We start from the raw sequence: 17,306 nt of genomic DNA, 5'->3' as shown, positions 1-17,306 counted from the left end.
AGCTCAGACAACCAAGCTAAGCTGAATTTTGATTCATTCTTTCTGAACTTTGCATGTTGGACAGTACACTACATCGGGGCGTAGCTACGGGTGGGTCTGGGTGGGCCCAGGCCCACCCAATCTGAGCTTAGGCCCGCCCAATTTATCCTGATTAACAGTGTGAGTACACACAGCCTTTCTGCTGTGGCTCGCTCTCTCATCCACATGCAGCCTGCAGCCCTGCACTGCAGCCAGAAGCTCTTCTCTGGTCCTCCTCCACAGTACCAACCTTTTTTTTTTAAGTGCTTCCTGATCCAGAAGTCTGTCGTAGCGCGGCGCCACACGCTTACTGCCCTTCCTGCAAGTCTGACGTTCAGTTTCACTCTCTCTGCCTTGTTGTCTTGCCTGAACCCCCCCCCCCCCCCTGCACAGAAAGGCGCCACAGGGGCGCACAGGAAAGTCTTCCAGCTTCCAGACCAGTATCGCTGCTGTCGCGGGCTGTGGTGGATAGGGCCGGTCTTAGGCCTCGCGCCTAAGGGGGCCCCGTGGCGCGCCTCAACTCTGCCCGCTCCGCTCCCGCAGTACCGGCGCTCTCAGCCCTCAGGACGGTTTCTCGGTGCGTCGCCTCTTCTTCCCTGGGCTTCAGTTAGCTCCTTTTCCTTTTCAAAAGACGCGCGGAGTTGTACACGGCCGCCTCCTCTCCCTACCTATCCCCCCTCCAAAGCTGCCAAACATGTCAAACTCGAACCTCAGCAAAAGCACGGGCAGCAGGAGGAACACCAAGATGCGCATTCGGGCCTTTCCTGTAAGTAGTGACTGGAGTGGTGGGGTGGGCACTGCAGAATGGGTGATGGACGTACTTGTGATCACCGGGTTGTGCTGCTCTTGATGGGGTGGGGAAGGCAGGCGCTTCCAACTGGATCTCCAGGCCCGGTTACTGTTTTATTTGGTGCTTGATGGACCGATGTGGTGTTCTGTGAGATTATTAAAAATAAATGCGTGTCCATCTGTAAAAAGTCTAAAGCTGTTCCAGTTGGATAAGCCTTAAAAGATGGAGGAGAAAAGATTTTGCTTTCTTTTTTTACTTATTTGACAGCTTTTTAATTTATCTGAAAGCTTCCCCATATCTAGATTTAAATATCATGAAATAAAAATTGAACATCACTAAAACAGCTTAAAAATGATTATAGCTGGTAGAAACAGCAGTTATAATCCCTATATTTTGTGCTTATTTTTCTAAGCTGGTTCTATACAATACAGTTGGAGAAATTTCAGTGAGAATATCCTGTTTCTTGATCTTAACTGTTCATCTGTTTCTGTAATCTGCCTTTGGGAAGCCTGGTGTTATAAAGATGGAATATATTGAAATTAAAATGGAAGTAGAATTAAACTCTGCTTTCATTGGGGGCACATGGAATCACATCCAGTGGAGCTTGCAAATAGTGTCCAAGTCTGATAATGTGCTATCTTGAATAGAGCTAAACAAGAATGTCACTGGTAACACCAAACCAGTGCTCCAGGGGAGAGCAATCCTTTTTATTACCTCCGTGAAAACATTTAATGAAGCCCTGGGCTTCCAGTAGTTCAGGATTCGGGGCTCTTAAGATAAGTTATTTTTTGTGACTTGCATCTTTTTAGTATAGCTAGCCATTTTTGGTTGGAGTTAAGACTTAAATTTTGTTTGAGCACATCACTATACACGAGTAGCGCGTTGGGAGGTGGTGGAGAGGAAAACGGTAACGGAATTCAAACATGCGTGGGATAAACATAAAGGAATCCTGCTCAGAAGGAAGGGATCCCCAGAAGCTTAGCCGGTGGTGGGAGGCAGGGCTGGTGGTTGGGAGGCGGGGATAGTGCTGGGCAGACTTATACGGTCTGTGCCCTGAAAAAGACAGGTACAAATCAAGGTAAGGTATACACAAAAAATGGCACATGTGAGTTTATCTTGTTGGGCAGACTGGATGGACTGTGCAGGTCTTTTTCTGCCGTCATCTACTATGTTACTATCTGATGTCTGTTTTGGTTACTTGGTGGCCCTTTACTAGGTGAAAACATCTCTGCATGTATAGAGGGGGAGTCCCATAGCCAGCCCCTCCAAATGACACTGATTTTAAAAGGAAGAACGAATTAGTACTATAATCATCAAACTAATACTTCCTCTTTGTACATCCATATGCTGCACAAGCCAGCATGTTTGAAAATTAATTGAGATTAAATAATGCTACCAACAATAGAGAACAACAACAAGAATGTAGCAGCTCATAGGTTTGCTTGAATACATTTTTCCTATGTAATTATATTGCAGGATCCTGCCATGTGTGTTGAGAAGTTTGCCGTTGTAGTAGACCTATGTATGGTCAATTTTAAGATATGGGATAATGTAATCATATTTAAAAATATCAAATTTTCCATTAAATATGTATGTGGTTATGTTGATGCGGGGCAGCTGTTGGGCAGACTACTTAGAAATCCATTATCAAGGGCATTCAAAGGCATTATTTTGTAGTATTACAAGAAACACTACTATATACACAGTGCCCACCCATATTAGTTCTGGGCCCACCCAAAATCTCAGGTCTGGCTACATAGTCTATAAATTACACACACAATATCTATCAAAGGGGGTGTGGATCTGGGAGAAGCATGGGCAGGTCAGGGTAGTGCCTAGCAAGTTACAAAATACCAGCATTTACACGTGTAGCTGCCTACAGTAGGTAGGCACAAGCATTAACACCGGTCTTTGAGCTAGTAAAAGTGCTCGCACTTAAACTTAGGTATGTAAATGTTGACTTATCTCTAGTGGCAATTGATACAGTATTCACGCTTAGGGTGTTTTATCCTGGTGCCTAACATTGGGTGTCCTTTTCAGAATTACTCCCTATGTCCTACAGAGTATGCATAGCTGTGCACACACACGTTGTACATTTCTTGGCATGCTAAGAATGGTTACAGTGGGTCAGACCAAAGGTCCATCAAGCCCAGTGGCCAATCCAGGTCACATGTATCTAAACTATCTGGCAGGATCCCAAAAATCTGCAAGATTCCATTCCACCAACCCCCAGGGATAAACAGTGGCTTTCCCCAAGTCTACATATAAGAACATAAGATCTCTTGTAAGCATTCTACATGTATTTGTTCACAGAAAAACAAAACAGGAGTGGAAGTCACCAAAATAAAAATCTTCAAGACTTATGTCACTAAAAGTCAATAGATTCAAAATTTGATCTCCAAAGGATTTATTCGTCTACAGTTGATAAGACCACAATGTGACTAGGAATATGACCCCACACAGGCCTTCTTCAGGGGTCCTTATAAAACACTAGTGGAACCCAGCCTGTTTCCTCAACAATGAAATGGGCCCTAGAAAGTCTCTCTTGTAAGCAATTTTTTGTCTCTCCCCTGCCCTCCCCTTCCCTCCATGTCCAGCAATTCTTCCCTTCCCTCCCCTCCCCTCCAGCGATTCTCCTCTTCCCTGCTCTCTCATCCGTGTCCTGTGATTCTCTTCTCTCCTGTCCACTCCTCCCATCCCATCCATTTCCATTGATTCTGCTCTGCTCTGCCCTGCCCTCCCCTCGATGTGCCGCAATTCTCTCTTCCTTTGTACCTCATCATTTTCTGGTTGGCTTCCCTTCCGTTGGTAACATCCTGACGTCAGCACACCTCCAGTGTTCCCTTCCCTCTCACTGTTCCGCCCTCTGGCGTCATTACATTTTGACGCGAGGGCGGGGCAGTGAGGGGGAATGGAACGCTGGAGGCTGGCTGACATCATGAGATGTTACGAACCCACGTAGCCAGGCAATGATGGAACGTTGGAGGTGCAAATTATATAGGATAAATGTCAGGAATCACAAATTAACAAATTATACAATAAATTGTGTAATAAGAAAAAAGCTACAAAAACAATTATGAAAATATAAAATAAAATCCAAACAAAAAGAGTGGATAGAACAAGTGTAGACATAAGCAGTGCACAATAAGATATAAGTGTGAACATTGTGTATTAATACATGCTGTTAAAATATACATGTAACATACCTTGCATGCATGTTTCCTACATGTTAAATGTACAGTCCAGATCCAGATTTAGCCTCAGTTGAACCAACTCTTGGCAACCACACAATGAGGGATTCCCCCCCCCCCCCCCCCCCCCCCCCCTGCAGCCCCTTGTAGCTTTCTTGGCATGATACAGGAATGGTTTGCTTAAGTCTTCTCCTGTGCAGTGTAAGGTATCATTATGTTGCTTCTGCCAAATATAGTGAGCATGACCTGGTCTGGCATTACTGCCAGAATTTGCCTAGCACTAGAGCTCCAGGCAGTGGAGGGTTAAGTGACTTGTCCAGGGCCACAAGGAGCTGCAGTTGGATTTGAACCAACATTCCCTGGTTTCCAAACTGCTGTACTACCACTCCAAGTATGCAGTACTGCACATAAAATAGCTGACGTCTGTTCCTCTATGTATCTTTTTTTTCTGGGTTTCTTTCTATTCCATTCCTGAAAGAAAGAATACATCTGCAGAATTTGTAAACACACTGCCATGCTATTTCCTCTTATTTAAGTGGAGCAAGGTGCAATAATACATTTTATCACAAAACACCGTCCCAGGGCACTCCAGTTACATCACGGTGACAACACAGAGTAACTGGGGAGGGGACAACTGTTAAAACTCTGTATTGTGGCACACCCCTGAATTACAAAACTAAGTTCTGTTTTTTGCAAATGGGGATAAAAATTCTTTGAGTAGAAAGTGAAGAACATCAGTGCTGTACTGGGAGAAGAAATGATCTGAACTCTCTAACTAGTGGTCTGGCAGCCGCCAAGTTACCCAGTTCCAAGAGGGAGAGTCTAGATCACTCCTGGATTTTAGATAACTCTATCCTGGTGCATTATGGGACCTGTAGCACTGATTTCAATGGGTAGATTCAAGGACTGCAAATCCTACATAAGTTTGAAACCAGGACTGGCCAAAAAGTCTGCCTCTTGGAACTGGGTAACTTGGCAGGTCTGCAGTTGGACAGAGTCCATACAGAGCCAGGTCTGCACAGAAGCCACCACAGATACAGTCACATACTTGTAGGTATTCTCAGAAATCAGATTTTAGCCTACCATCGCTCCTCCATCCAATTCTCATCTTCCTTCCCAAACTCCATCCTCAGTCAATGTGGTCGGTTCTTGCTGTCAGATGTTGCCAAGTGTTGATATCTCTATCAGTTCAGTTTAGAGCACCTCAGAAATAAACCGGCGCTGGCTCTCGCCCTTCTGACTGGAGACAGATTCCCTGCAGCTTGCAAATAAATGGGATCAGCTGTTCTGAACCACTGCACTGCATCCTGCAGCTTCCTGTTGTCTTTCTAACAACAGCCAAATGCTGCTTCCACCAAATCAAGACCCAAATCAATAGTACCTCCAGCCTGCCTCTTCTCCCCTCCCCCCTGTGCCAGGCTCGTGGACAAAGGGGGAATCAGGTTACTGAAATCAATGGCACTGACTCTGAGGCTCCATTCTTCCAGCCTTTTCTAAACCCTGTTCTCCTCTCCTTTCTCCTGTTAGAGGGTGATTTTGTCACGGTGCACAGGCACATGTGTTGCACGTCTTTCTTTTTCTTTAGGAAGCCGTCCAAACCTTTTTTATGTATTCAGGTATACATATCATGATATTAGATATGGTACTGCCCTATATCTATATTGTTCTACATACACACATCAGGCTACCTGAAGTGAATGCCTATAATAACAGTCAGAGGAAGATAACACTGTTCCTCTCTCTGCACATCACTGGACCCCAAAATTTAATCTCAGAAACTTCTGCTTGCCTGTACTCATAAATCCCCACCCTGAACTGTTTTTTTTGCACTCTGTGACTCATGATTTAACCATGAGACTGTTGAGACTGTCCGGACATTTTCAGGCAGTGGGCACCTACACAGGCGCACTTAAGCAACTAGGAATACACAGAACAGATTACTCATATCTAAAGAAAATGCTCTATGCAGTTTACAACAGTATAAAATAAACAGTTACAATTCATTAAAAAACATAGCCTAAAATAGCAATAAGATAAACAAACATAAAACAATAAAAATCTTCCCTCCAAATTTCCTACCCTTTCAGTACATACAGCACAAACAGCTGTTTAGAAACTTGAGGTAATCTTTCTCTAGTCTCAGATCACATGGGGGACTGTTCCATGCCACCCCCCCCCCCCCCCCCCCCGCCCTATAAATGCAACAGTTCAATTCCCTTCAAGGTTAGCACACAGAGGAGTGCTTCATCCTGAAATCGTAGTGCTCATCCTGAAGCATAATTAGAAAAGATTCTTGCAAAATTCACAAAGCCTTGTCCACTCCTAATTTATCTTAAATGTAATCTCTCTCTTAACAGGAAGCCAATGCAATTGTTATAATACAGGTGCAGAAAGCCTGTTAGCTATCTGCACTGCAGTACTTTGTAGCAATTATAAGAGCCAAATCTCAATCTGCATTATTCCCACATAAACTGAATCACTATAAACCAGTCAGGATAAAATGAGCGCCTCAGTCACCATAATCAGATCAGATGTTGGCAAATAGACCCCCAGCTGCCTAATCACTTCCAAATGATTCTTTAACTGATGCCTGATATACTTCTACCTCATGTGACCAGAACACAATCTTGTATTTCTTATCAACCATAATGGGAAACGCCTTTACGATACTTTGTAAGCCACATTGAGCCTGCAAATAGGTGGGAAAATGTGGGGTATAAATGTACCAAATAAAATAATAATAATAATAATTACCATACTCCCAGATTATGACCTAGAATAGTAATGGGTATTTAATTCCTATCCAATTCCAAAATTAGAGAGTGAACCATGTTGACCCAGCCATAATATCTATGTCTTCCTAACATTCAATTGTAATGTATTAGACTGACCAACCATAGAACTAAGCCATATAACCTATATAATATGGATAACTCAGATGAGACCCAATCCAGTTTTTCAAAAGAATGAATGAGGACTTGATGTTCTATGGATCTGCCTGACCATGAAAGCAATGGAAAGTGCTATAAAAGGGAGACAACGCTATACCCGCTGACCAGTAGGCTCAGAGGATATCAATACTGAGCAGTCCTATCACAAAAACCTGGTCCTTCTGACCCTCAGGGCTCCCAGAGGAAAGACCCTGCCTGACCCGGCCCCTATCTCTTGTTCCCAGTATCCTACAAACAGCTGTTACTAGTCTCTGCAAAATAATTACATCCAAAGGTCAGAATTGAGACATCAATGAAGAATCTAGGAGGTTAAGAAGGAGCTTGTTTGCAGGCCTATTCTGTCTTTTAATAAATGGGCAGCTCAGAATTATTCCTGGAAGCGAGTGAAGTCGCAGCTCTAATCCTCAGTCTCTCTGTCTCCCTCTCTCATTCTCTGACCCTAGCCAAATGACCTTTTTCTCAGTTCTAATGCCATATTTGTCCTATAAGAACATAAAATGTGCTATACTAGGCCAGAGCAGAGATCCACCAATCATTTTGAATCTGACAGTGGCCAACCCAGCTCATGAGTACTCAACAGGTTCCCAAGGAATCGATAATTTATTGCTCATAACTCTACACCAACAGTGGTTTTCCAGAGCCTATCTGGCTCATAATGGGTTATGGACTTTTCCTCTGGGAACTTATCTAAACCCTTTCAAATTTTACTCACCCCTATACCCAAAGACACAAAGAAAAGCGCAAGAGAAATAACCAACTACAGACCAGTAGCATCCATACCACTAACAACCAAAATAACTGAAGGAATGGTAACTAAACAACTTACCAACTATCTAAACAAACACTCAATATTGCATGATGCCCAATCAGGATTCCGATCAAATCACAGCACAGAAACAGTATTAATTACCCTCATGACTAAATTTAAACAAATGATTGCAACCGGTAACAATATACTCCTCCTACAATTTGACATGTCGAGTGCCTTCGATATGGTTGACCACGGAGTCCTATTACACATACTTGAATACTTTGGCATTGGAGGAAATGTCCTAAACTGGTTCAAAGGGTTCCTAACCAAGCGTTCATACCAAGTCACATCAAATTCAACCACGTCTGCCGCATGGACACCTGAATGTGGAGTACCGCAAGGATCACCTCTCTCACCAACCATCTTCAACCTAATGATGATCCCCTTGGCAAAAATCCTATCAAACCATAACCTCAACCCACATATATACGCCAATGATGTAACAATATACATCCCTTTCAAACAAGACATCAAGGAAATCTTCAACGAAATTAACCAAAGCCTATACATCATGAACACCTGGGCAGACGCATTTCGTCTGAAACTGAATGCAGAAAAGACTCAATGCCTGATACTCACTTCCCAATACAATACGAAGGAATTTGCCGCTATAAATACACCAAAACTAAACCTCCCAATCTCAGAAACGTTAAAAATCCTTGGAGTTACTATCGATCGCCACCTAACGCTCGAAACCCATGCAAACAACACAACCAAAAAGATGTTCTACTGCATGTGGAAACTGAAAAGATTAAGATCATTCTTCCCAAGATCCGTTTTTCGCAGCCTAGTGCAATCCCTCGTACTCAGTCATCTGGATTACTGCAACTCGCTGTACGCAGGCTGCAAAGAGCAAATCCTGAGGAAACTTCAGACAGCCCAGAATACAGCAGCCAGACTCATCTTTGGAAAACCAAAATATGAAAGTGCAAAACCCTTACGAGAGAAGTTACACTGGCTCCCACTTAAGGAACGCATTACTTTTAAAGTATGCACATTAGTCCACAAAATTATTCACGGCGAAGCCCCAGCTTACATGTCTGAGTTAATTGACTTACCACCCAGAAACGCCAAAAGATCATCATGAACCTTCCTCAACCTACACTTCCCTAACTGCAAGGGCCTGAAATACAAGACGCTACACGCGTCAACCTTTTCCTACATGAGCACGCAGTACTGGAACACACTTCCGTGCAACCTGAAAACGATTCACGAACAAACCAACTTCCGCAAATTACTGAAAACACATCTTTTTGATAAAATCTACGGAAAGAACCAAAACATATAAAATCCACACTCACTGCTCCGTTATACATCAACACATCCACTTATGTATTCTCAATCCTGAAATCGCACCACACTCATACCTTTAATCACAGAAAATGTATACCATAGGTTATTCGTTTTTATATGCTATATATTGTCCTCAGAACCTCTAGTTTCTCGTTGTTTTCCTTTCAATGTTTCAATGTTCTTTTCCATTGATATATTCCTTAACGATACTTTGATTTGTCTCGTATAACTCTTCACAATGTAATCCATAACCGAATTGTAACAAAATGTAATTTCCATCATTCATAATGTATTGTAAGCCACTTTGAGCCCGCAAAAAGGTGGGAAAATGTGAGATACAAATGCAATAAATAAATAAATATATTGAGTGAAAAATACTTTTCACTGACTTGTTTTAAACGTGCTGCTTATTCGTTTCATGGCATATTCCATAGTCTTAATACTGTATGAAAGCATAAACAACTATGTCCTATTTGCCCATTCTACACCTTCATGATGTGATAGAAGTAAATCAATTTTGTACTCGTTCCAAAAATACAGAGACTAGGGGACACTTGAGGAAATTACATGGAAATACTTTTAAAACAAATAAAAGGAAATATTTTTTTCACTCAACGAATAGTTAAGCTCTGGAACTCTTTTCTGGAGGATATGGTAACAGTGGTTAGCATCTGGGTTTAAAAAAGGTTTGGACAAATTCCAGGAGGAAAAGTCCATAGTCTGCTATTGAAATTGGGTGGAGGAGTGGCCTAGTGGATAGAGCACTGGTCTTGCAATCCAGAGGTACCCAGTTCAAATCCCACTGCTGCTCCTTGTGATCCTGGGCAAGTCATTTAACCCTCCATTGCCTCAGGTACAAACTTAGATTGTGAGCCCTCCTGGGACAGAGAAATATCCAGTGTACCTGAATGTAACTCACCTTGAGCTACTACTGAAAAAGGTGTGAGCAAAATCTAAAACTAAATAAATAAAGGTTGTACATGAACCAAAAGGGTGAAGTGGCTTGTCCAAGATCCAAAGCAGGATTAATCCTTTGGTGGAGCCTGGGCAAACAAGTGTGTTGGGTACCCCAATATAATACAATTTGAAATCTTCCACAAATGGGGACCCCACATAGTTCTGACTGAAGACGAAAACCAGCAAAGGTAGAAGCAGCAGGTCCCATTATGGATTAGAATAATTCTATATATGGCACCTGTAAAATCTGCACCAAAATATTTCCACCTAGGTGTATTCTATATTAGGTGTGGTTTATAGAATATGCCTAGCAGCCATGACTGCACCTAACTTTAGGCACCGGTATTTACGCCAAGTAAAACTTGGTGTAAATACTGGCACCTAAGTTAGATGGGGAGCAGGTGCATTCTATAACCCTGCATGTAAATTTTCAGAATGCCCATGACCCACCCATTCCACATCCATGGCCACATCCACTTTAGCAGCACGCATTAGAATTTATGTGCACCACTTTACAAAGTATGCTTAGCAAGTTGTGTGTGGAAATTCTAATTAATGCTAATTAGTATCAATAATTGCTTGGTAAACGGCAATTATTGGCACTGATTGGCCTGTTAAGTAATTAAATTGCACATGCAAATCCAGAATACACCCAGATTTGCATTTTCAGTCACACTATAAGGAATCCAGGGTGGGGGTGGGTGTATGCAGGGTACCCCAAGGCTCACACCAATATTATTAAACATAGTCATGCATACTGTAATTATTATTTCTTTACCACTGGGAGCTTGCTTGTTTTCTTATGCTGACGATATCTTTATCTGGCTTCCTGTACTTGATAGTATTGATCTTACTTATTCTGCTGTATTATAATGCATTAACAACTTAAAATCATGGATGTTTGGGTTTTATTTTTAAATGAGACACTTAAGGTCTATTCAGTCTTGTTTTGATATTAAATATTTTGCATTGGTGGTGCAATCTTATATATTGCTAGAGCTTGATTATTGTAACTCGGTTTACGTTGGTCTTCCTAAAAAAACAATTAGATAGATTACAACTTTTGCAGAATACTGCTGCCAGAATTTTTATTTTATTTTTGTTACATTTGTACCCCGCGCTTTCTCACTCATGGCAGGCTCAATGCAGTGGGGAATGGAGGGTTAAGTGACTTGCCCAGAGTCACAAGGAGCTGCCTGTGCCGGGAATCGAACTAAGTTCCTCAGTTCCCCATGATTTTTTTTATAATTTTAATGATTAATGATTCATTTATAATGATAATTTAGGGGGCCTTTTACAAAGCCACGCTAGCGTTTTAGCTGGCAGTAAAAATCAACTGATGGTAAATGCTGAGACACCCATTATATTCCTTTGGGTGTCTCAGCAATTTACCGCCAGCTGATTTTTACCGTGAGCTAAAAACACTAGTGCTGCTTTTTAAAAGGCCCCCTAAATCTTTGCAGGGTCTAACCTCAGTTTTTCTGTATGACTTACTTTATCATTCATCTGTTCAATTAACTTTAAAATTGAAGAATAGTAATGCTCTTCTTCCCCCCCCCCCCCCCCCCCCCCCCGGTTCATCCTCTTGTATCAAAAAGAAATCATGAAAGATCATATTCATATCAGGCTACCAATTATTGGAGATCTTTTCTGACTGATTTAAGACTTGAGAATTCTTATATGGTTTTTCGCAATGGTTAGTTAATGTTATTGGCTTGTTTTTTTATTGTATATGCTATGCTAGCAATATAGAAAAAATTGATTAGACTAGATTAGAACAGCACTGCTTGCTTGACTCTTCCTATCAGCTGGAGGACAGTGCAGAGAGCAGACAGACCTTTATGGGGAGCAAGTGCTGTGGTTCTCTTCTCCCCCATCACACACACCAGGGCAAAAATCTTCCTTGAAAGCCACTGAATTAACATATCTGAGAGGGCCCTTCCTAAACATTTGGGCCCTAGGCATGTGCCTAATTTGCCTAGGCCTTAATCCTGCCCTGCCAAGATCACAAGAAGCATCAGTGGGCTTTGAATCCTGGTAGGCTGCTCCTCCACACTATTGTTTTTTTTTTTTTTTTTAAAGAAAACTTGCTTTCCCGCACTTCCAACAGAGCAGAGCAGTTTACAGTGTAAGTAAAGATACTAATAAGAAAAATAAAAGATTACAGTCATTGTGATGGAATCAGAAAGGAAACAAAAAAGATAGATAGATAGATAGATAGATAGATAGATAGATAGATAGATAGATAGATAAGTGGGAAAGATTTCCTGGGCTACAGCCTAGGCCCCGGCCTCTAGTGTTACTGTTTTTCTGCCTTATTTGGCCTGCTTGTTGCCCATTTTGATGTAAGTGCAAGTGACATTGTAATAGGGGAAGGGCTGCATCTTAAGATTAAATTAATACTATTAGGATTGTTATTGATAGGAGTTCCTCAGACTCCTTCCCAATCTACAGCCAGCAAAACTGAGATACACAGCAGGTTCCTCCTCCCTTCCAGCCACCCAGGACAAATGTGGGCTGCAGGTGCCAGGATGCAAGCCCTGCCTCTGGAGTACCTGCTTGTGCATTACAGTAATGGAGGGAACTGAGCTTCAGAAGAACTGAAAAAGATAGAAAAATGGAAGCTTGGCTCTGAATTTTGCTCTCTCTCTAAGATAGCCATTTTTCACAACCGTCCAAAATAATCTCTTTCTTTCTCTCTCTCTATTCAAACTCACCACTTTATACACGAATAAAATAAAATAAAATATTCACCTGTTATTCACAATGCCTATCTGGAAGCAGATCCCCCCCCCCCCCCCCCCCCCCCCACACCATCACGTAATTTTTCACATCTGTCCTCCTCAGAAAAATAAAAGAACACCAGAAATGCCCAGCAGTCTTCCCTGATTCCTGGAATACGGGTTTCCATCCTCATCCTCCTCGCTCACCTATTTTCCCCTGCAGGCTGCTCTCGTCCACACCCTGAATCCACTAAGCTGAATAAGAGTGTCGGCGGATCTCAATGGCAAACAGACAGTAGGAAAGGCTGGGCTGATAGGAGCCAAGAACGGCAGCCGAACAATCGTAAAAGAAAAACGAATAACAGCACACCCCCGACCAAGCCGAGAGGGAGGTGACCCCAGGGATGCCAGAAAGATGAAGAATGCAAGAGGGAGCAAGGAAGGATTCAGGCACGATTGGAAAGGGGGGGGGGGGGGTGCACTGGAAGGACTGCAGCAGGATGTAGGGTACCCGGGGAAAGGAGGGGATCGGCCCCCGCCTCAGCTCCCAGGTAGAAGGGATCAGATCAGGCGAATAACCGCGGCTCGCCTTCCCGGCCTGCGGAAAGGAAGCGGAGCAAGCGATCGGAGCAGTGGGTACCTGAAATTGAGAGGAGAAGCGATGTGGAGACCCAGGAAAGGGGATGAGCCGGCAGGGGAAGCGGCTCCGTTTTCTCTCTCCGCCATACTGTCTATCAGCAGATCACTCCATCCAGGCACAGGCGTGATACGACGGGGGGGGGGGGGGGGGGGGGGGGGGAGGAGTGGCGAGGTGAGGCTAACGGGGAGGGGGGGTTGGGGGGGGGAGAGGTTCGCCTGAAGGGAGACGGGGAGAAGCGGACAGGTGAAAGCACGGTGGTGAAGGAGAGAGGCAGAGTGAGGAGCAGGAAGGGGAGGAGAAGAAACAGGTTTCCTTAGACAGTCGGGAGATTTTCCCTGGAAAAGAAGTCGATTGAGGGTCAGAGCGAGTCCCCCACCATTCCACCCTTCCAAAGTGTGAAACACCCCCAGTCTGCCCCCATCTCCCCGACCTGAGACAACTGCCCCTTTCTTCTCTCGGGTTTGATCAGTTCAAAGTCATAAGAGCCCCAGATATTGCAAGTAATAATTCAAGCAGGCGAAGCAGAAAAGGCAAAGGCACCGGTGCGATATGAGGGAACATGAAGCAGGCCAGGGTAAGTGTCACGACAGACCTGCGCAGGATTTCTCTAACTAGAAACTGTTGGCCGACATGGGGGCTTAATCTCACCAGGAGGGAGATGACCACTGGGGAAGAGCCCCAGATAATGTCATCCTTGCACCAATGTGCTGGGAAAGGAGCAGAAACCCATTGCTTATGGCGGTATTGCCAGGTTATTCTTGTCTTTGCAGGAAAGATATGCCATTTGTGGCTGCAGCCTTTTACTCTGGATTTTTCTGCACATTAACTTACATGTGAAAATCAAAAACTCTGCCTTTAGTAGCCTGCATGGAACAGAGATACACCTGCAGTGGTCCACAATCTCTGCCCCTTAAGGCCCAACACCAAAGCAAACGTTTATATTCTATTTCCACCCAAAGAGGGAATATCCTGAAGCTGGCGACCTTGGACGGTAATGTTTCCAGCAATTCTGGTACATAAAGATCTCATATACCATTCATTACACTTTTTTTTTTAATTTTAACTAAAGAGCTCAAAGCAGATACAGCAAGTTAAAACTGCACCAGATCTTAGAATAATAGAACATCAGGGTAATATTAGATCTACACCAGAGCAATTGTATTGAACAGTTATGAGCACAGAAAGATGGAGGTGTAAAAAAAAAATCACAAGGCTACAGGAGTGGAACTATTTAAGAGCAGATTCTGCTACAAATCACTTGTTCTATGTGGCATAATGAGAAACAGGCCTAAAAAATAAAAATTGAAAAGCAGGGATATAACATTAGACGCGACCATGAGCGTTTAAAATTGGAACACCCTTGTATGCTTGAATAAAATATGAACTTTTGATTTTTGGTCTATAAGGGTCATTTTCCTTCAGTCTCTGCATACATTAACAACCTACTCATTCCCTATGAGCCCTCTCATGGTCTGTGCTCAGCTCAAACTGGTTTAATCCATCTCCCTACCCCATCTTCCCTGGGACTGGATATCTCCCATGATTCAGCCTTCTGTCTCTTTGGAACACACTCCCACAATGTATTAGACAGGGGGCATCCTACTCTAATTTGAACCCCTCCCCCTAAAATGGCCTTTTTCAGGAAACCTATAGTTTAACATCTTAATTTACCCTTCGGTTTTGCATATCTGCAAATCTCTCTTGCTCTGTCTTCTTCAATTAGTATGTACACCATAAGTATATAAGTACATAAGTAATGCCACACTGGGAACAGACCAAGGGTCCATTGAGCCCAGCATCCTGTCCACGACAGCGGCCAATCCAGGCCAAGGGCACCTGGCGAGCTTCCCAAACGTACAAACATTCTATACATGTTATTCCTGGAATTGTGGATTTTTCCCAAGTCCATTTAGTAGTGGTTTATAGACTTGTCCTTTAGGAAACCGTCTAACCCCTTTTTAAACTCTGCCAAGCTAACCGCCTTCACCACATTCTCCGGCAACGAATTCCAGAGTTTAATTATGCATTGGGTGAAGAAAAATTCTCTCTGATTTGTTTTAAATTTACTACACTGTAATTTCATTGCATGCCCCCTAGTCCTAGTATTTTTGGAAAGCGTGAACAGACACTTCATATCCACCCGTTCCACTCCATTCATTATTTTATATAACTCTATCATGTCTCCCCTCAGCTGTCTCTTCTCCAAGTTGAAAAGCCCTAGCCTTCTTAGTCTTTCTTCATAGGGAAGTCGTCCCATCCCCGCTATCATTTTAGTCGCCCTTCTCTGCACCTTTTCCAATTCTACTATATCTTTCTTGAGATGCGTTGACCAGAATTGAACACAATACTCAAGGTGCGGTCGCACCATGGAGCGATACAACGGCATTATAACATCCTCACACCTGTTTTCCATACCTTTCCTAATAATATCCAACATTCTATTCACTTTCCTAGCCTCAGCAGCACACTGAGCAGAAGGTTTCAGTGTATTATCGACGACGACACCCAGATCCCTTTCTTGGTCCGTAACTCCTAACGTGGAACCTTGCATGATGTAGCTATAATTCAGGTTCTTTTTTCCCACAAGCATCACCTTGCACTTGCTCACATTAAACATCATCTGCCATTTAGCTGCCCATTCTCCCAGTCTCGTAAGGTCCTTCTGTAATTTTTCACAATCCTGTCGCGACTTAATGACTTTGAATAACTTTATGTCATCAGCAAATTTAATTACCTCGCTAGTTACTCCCATCTCTAAATCATTTATAAATATGAAGTTGCATCAGAGGGAAGGCTTGGAGCCGGCAGGAGCAAGGAGAATGAGTTACTTCTTGCTGCTGGTGAAGACCTAAAGGATTTAAATGTTCGGGGGGGGGGGGGGCAGGGTTGGTCTTAGCAATTGCAAGGCCCTGTGCAGACCAGTTCGGTAGGGCCCCCTGCCCCCACCTAGCCCCACCCCTTGTTGACAAGATGTTTAAAAATTTTTTATTTCAAATAAACACAAATCAAGCAAAACTTGTACAGAAAAACTAATTCAAATAAGCACAATGCTATCATAGAAACCTTTGGGTTTATGTTTAAATTTGTTTATTGATTTGCACGGAAAATTCCATATCATATTCAGCAAAGTCTCTGAACAATTTTCATGTCTAACATAAACAGGTTATTTATAACTTCAACTATCTCTCAATTTTACTAACATCAACTTCTAATCTATCATGACCTAAAACCTTTTCCAAATGTCCTTATTGATATTCCTGTAATATTTCCCGTAGGCACCTTGTTTCCTATCTCCCCCCCTCCCCCCCTTCCCTCCCACGTCCACCCTCCCTTATGCTCTTATGTCCTTAGCCGATCAGTTTGTACTGGATTGTCCAAGCAATTCTGCTACAAATTCAGGATCCGGCCTCTTCCCCCTAAGGGGATAGTTTGCCAGAAGGCAGTCCAAATCCGATGGAAGTCCTTTTCTGTAAATCTTCTTTCACTTTTATAGTCTGCCAATTTCTTTTCAAACTTCATGTAGTCTATCATCAAACCACGCCACTGCTGCAAGGTTGGAGTTTTATTTGCAATCCATTCAGTAAGTATAACTTTTTTTGCAATCATTATGGCTCTATGGGTAAATCCCTTAAACCCTGTCGGAATCGGGTGCACCATCATGGGTTTTCCAAATAACATCTGTGGTCCCTTCTTACAGGTAGCACCCCACATCTGTGAGATCGACTGGGTAAGTATTGTCCAAAATTTTTGGATGCTGGGGCATGACCAAAACATGTGTCCAAGTGTCGCCCCGTGCGCCCCACACTTAGGGCATGCACCATCCGGGGATATTCCCATGTGGAAGGCTCTCCTTGGAGGGATATATGCCCTCATTACAAATTTGTATTCCATTTCGCTGTATTGAACCATTTTGGAAGCTTTTTGGACCTTGT

The 17,306-nt window shown here is 43.0% G+C and overlaps 1 protein-coding gene across 3 annotated transcripts in view; it reads right to left on the bottom strand.

Moving 5' to 3' along the window:
* Positions 1-13,494, bottom strand: part of MAPK8IP1 (mitogen-activated protein kinase 8 interacting protein 1) — a 46,047-nt gene extending 32,553 nt beyond the window's left edge. For all 3 annotated transcript variants that reach the window (XM_030200834.1, XM_030200835.1, XM_030200836.1), the window contains exon 1: positions 13,375-13,494. In XM_030200834.1, coding sequence (XP_030056694.1) covers positions 13,375-13,460 — 86 coding nt within the window. In that variant the 5' untranslated portion in view covers positions 13,461-13,494. The remainder of the gene's footprint in view (positions 1-13,374) is intronic.
* Between the last annotated feature and the right edge of the window lie 3,812 nt (positions 13,495-17,306).

The sequence above is a fragment of the Microcaecilia unicolor genome, chromosome 4 (assembly GCF_901765095.1).
Source record: "Microcaecilia unicolor chromosome 4, aMicUni1.1, whole genome shotgun sequence".
NCBI lineage: Eukaryota > Metazoa > Chordata > Amphibia > Gymnophiona > Siphonopidae > Microcaecilia > Microcaecilia unicolor.
The sequence above is the reverse complement of the archived record's forward strand: the minus strand, read 5'-3'. Positions and strand labels throughout refer to the sequence as shown.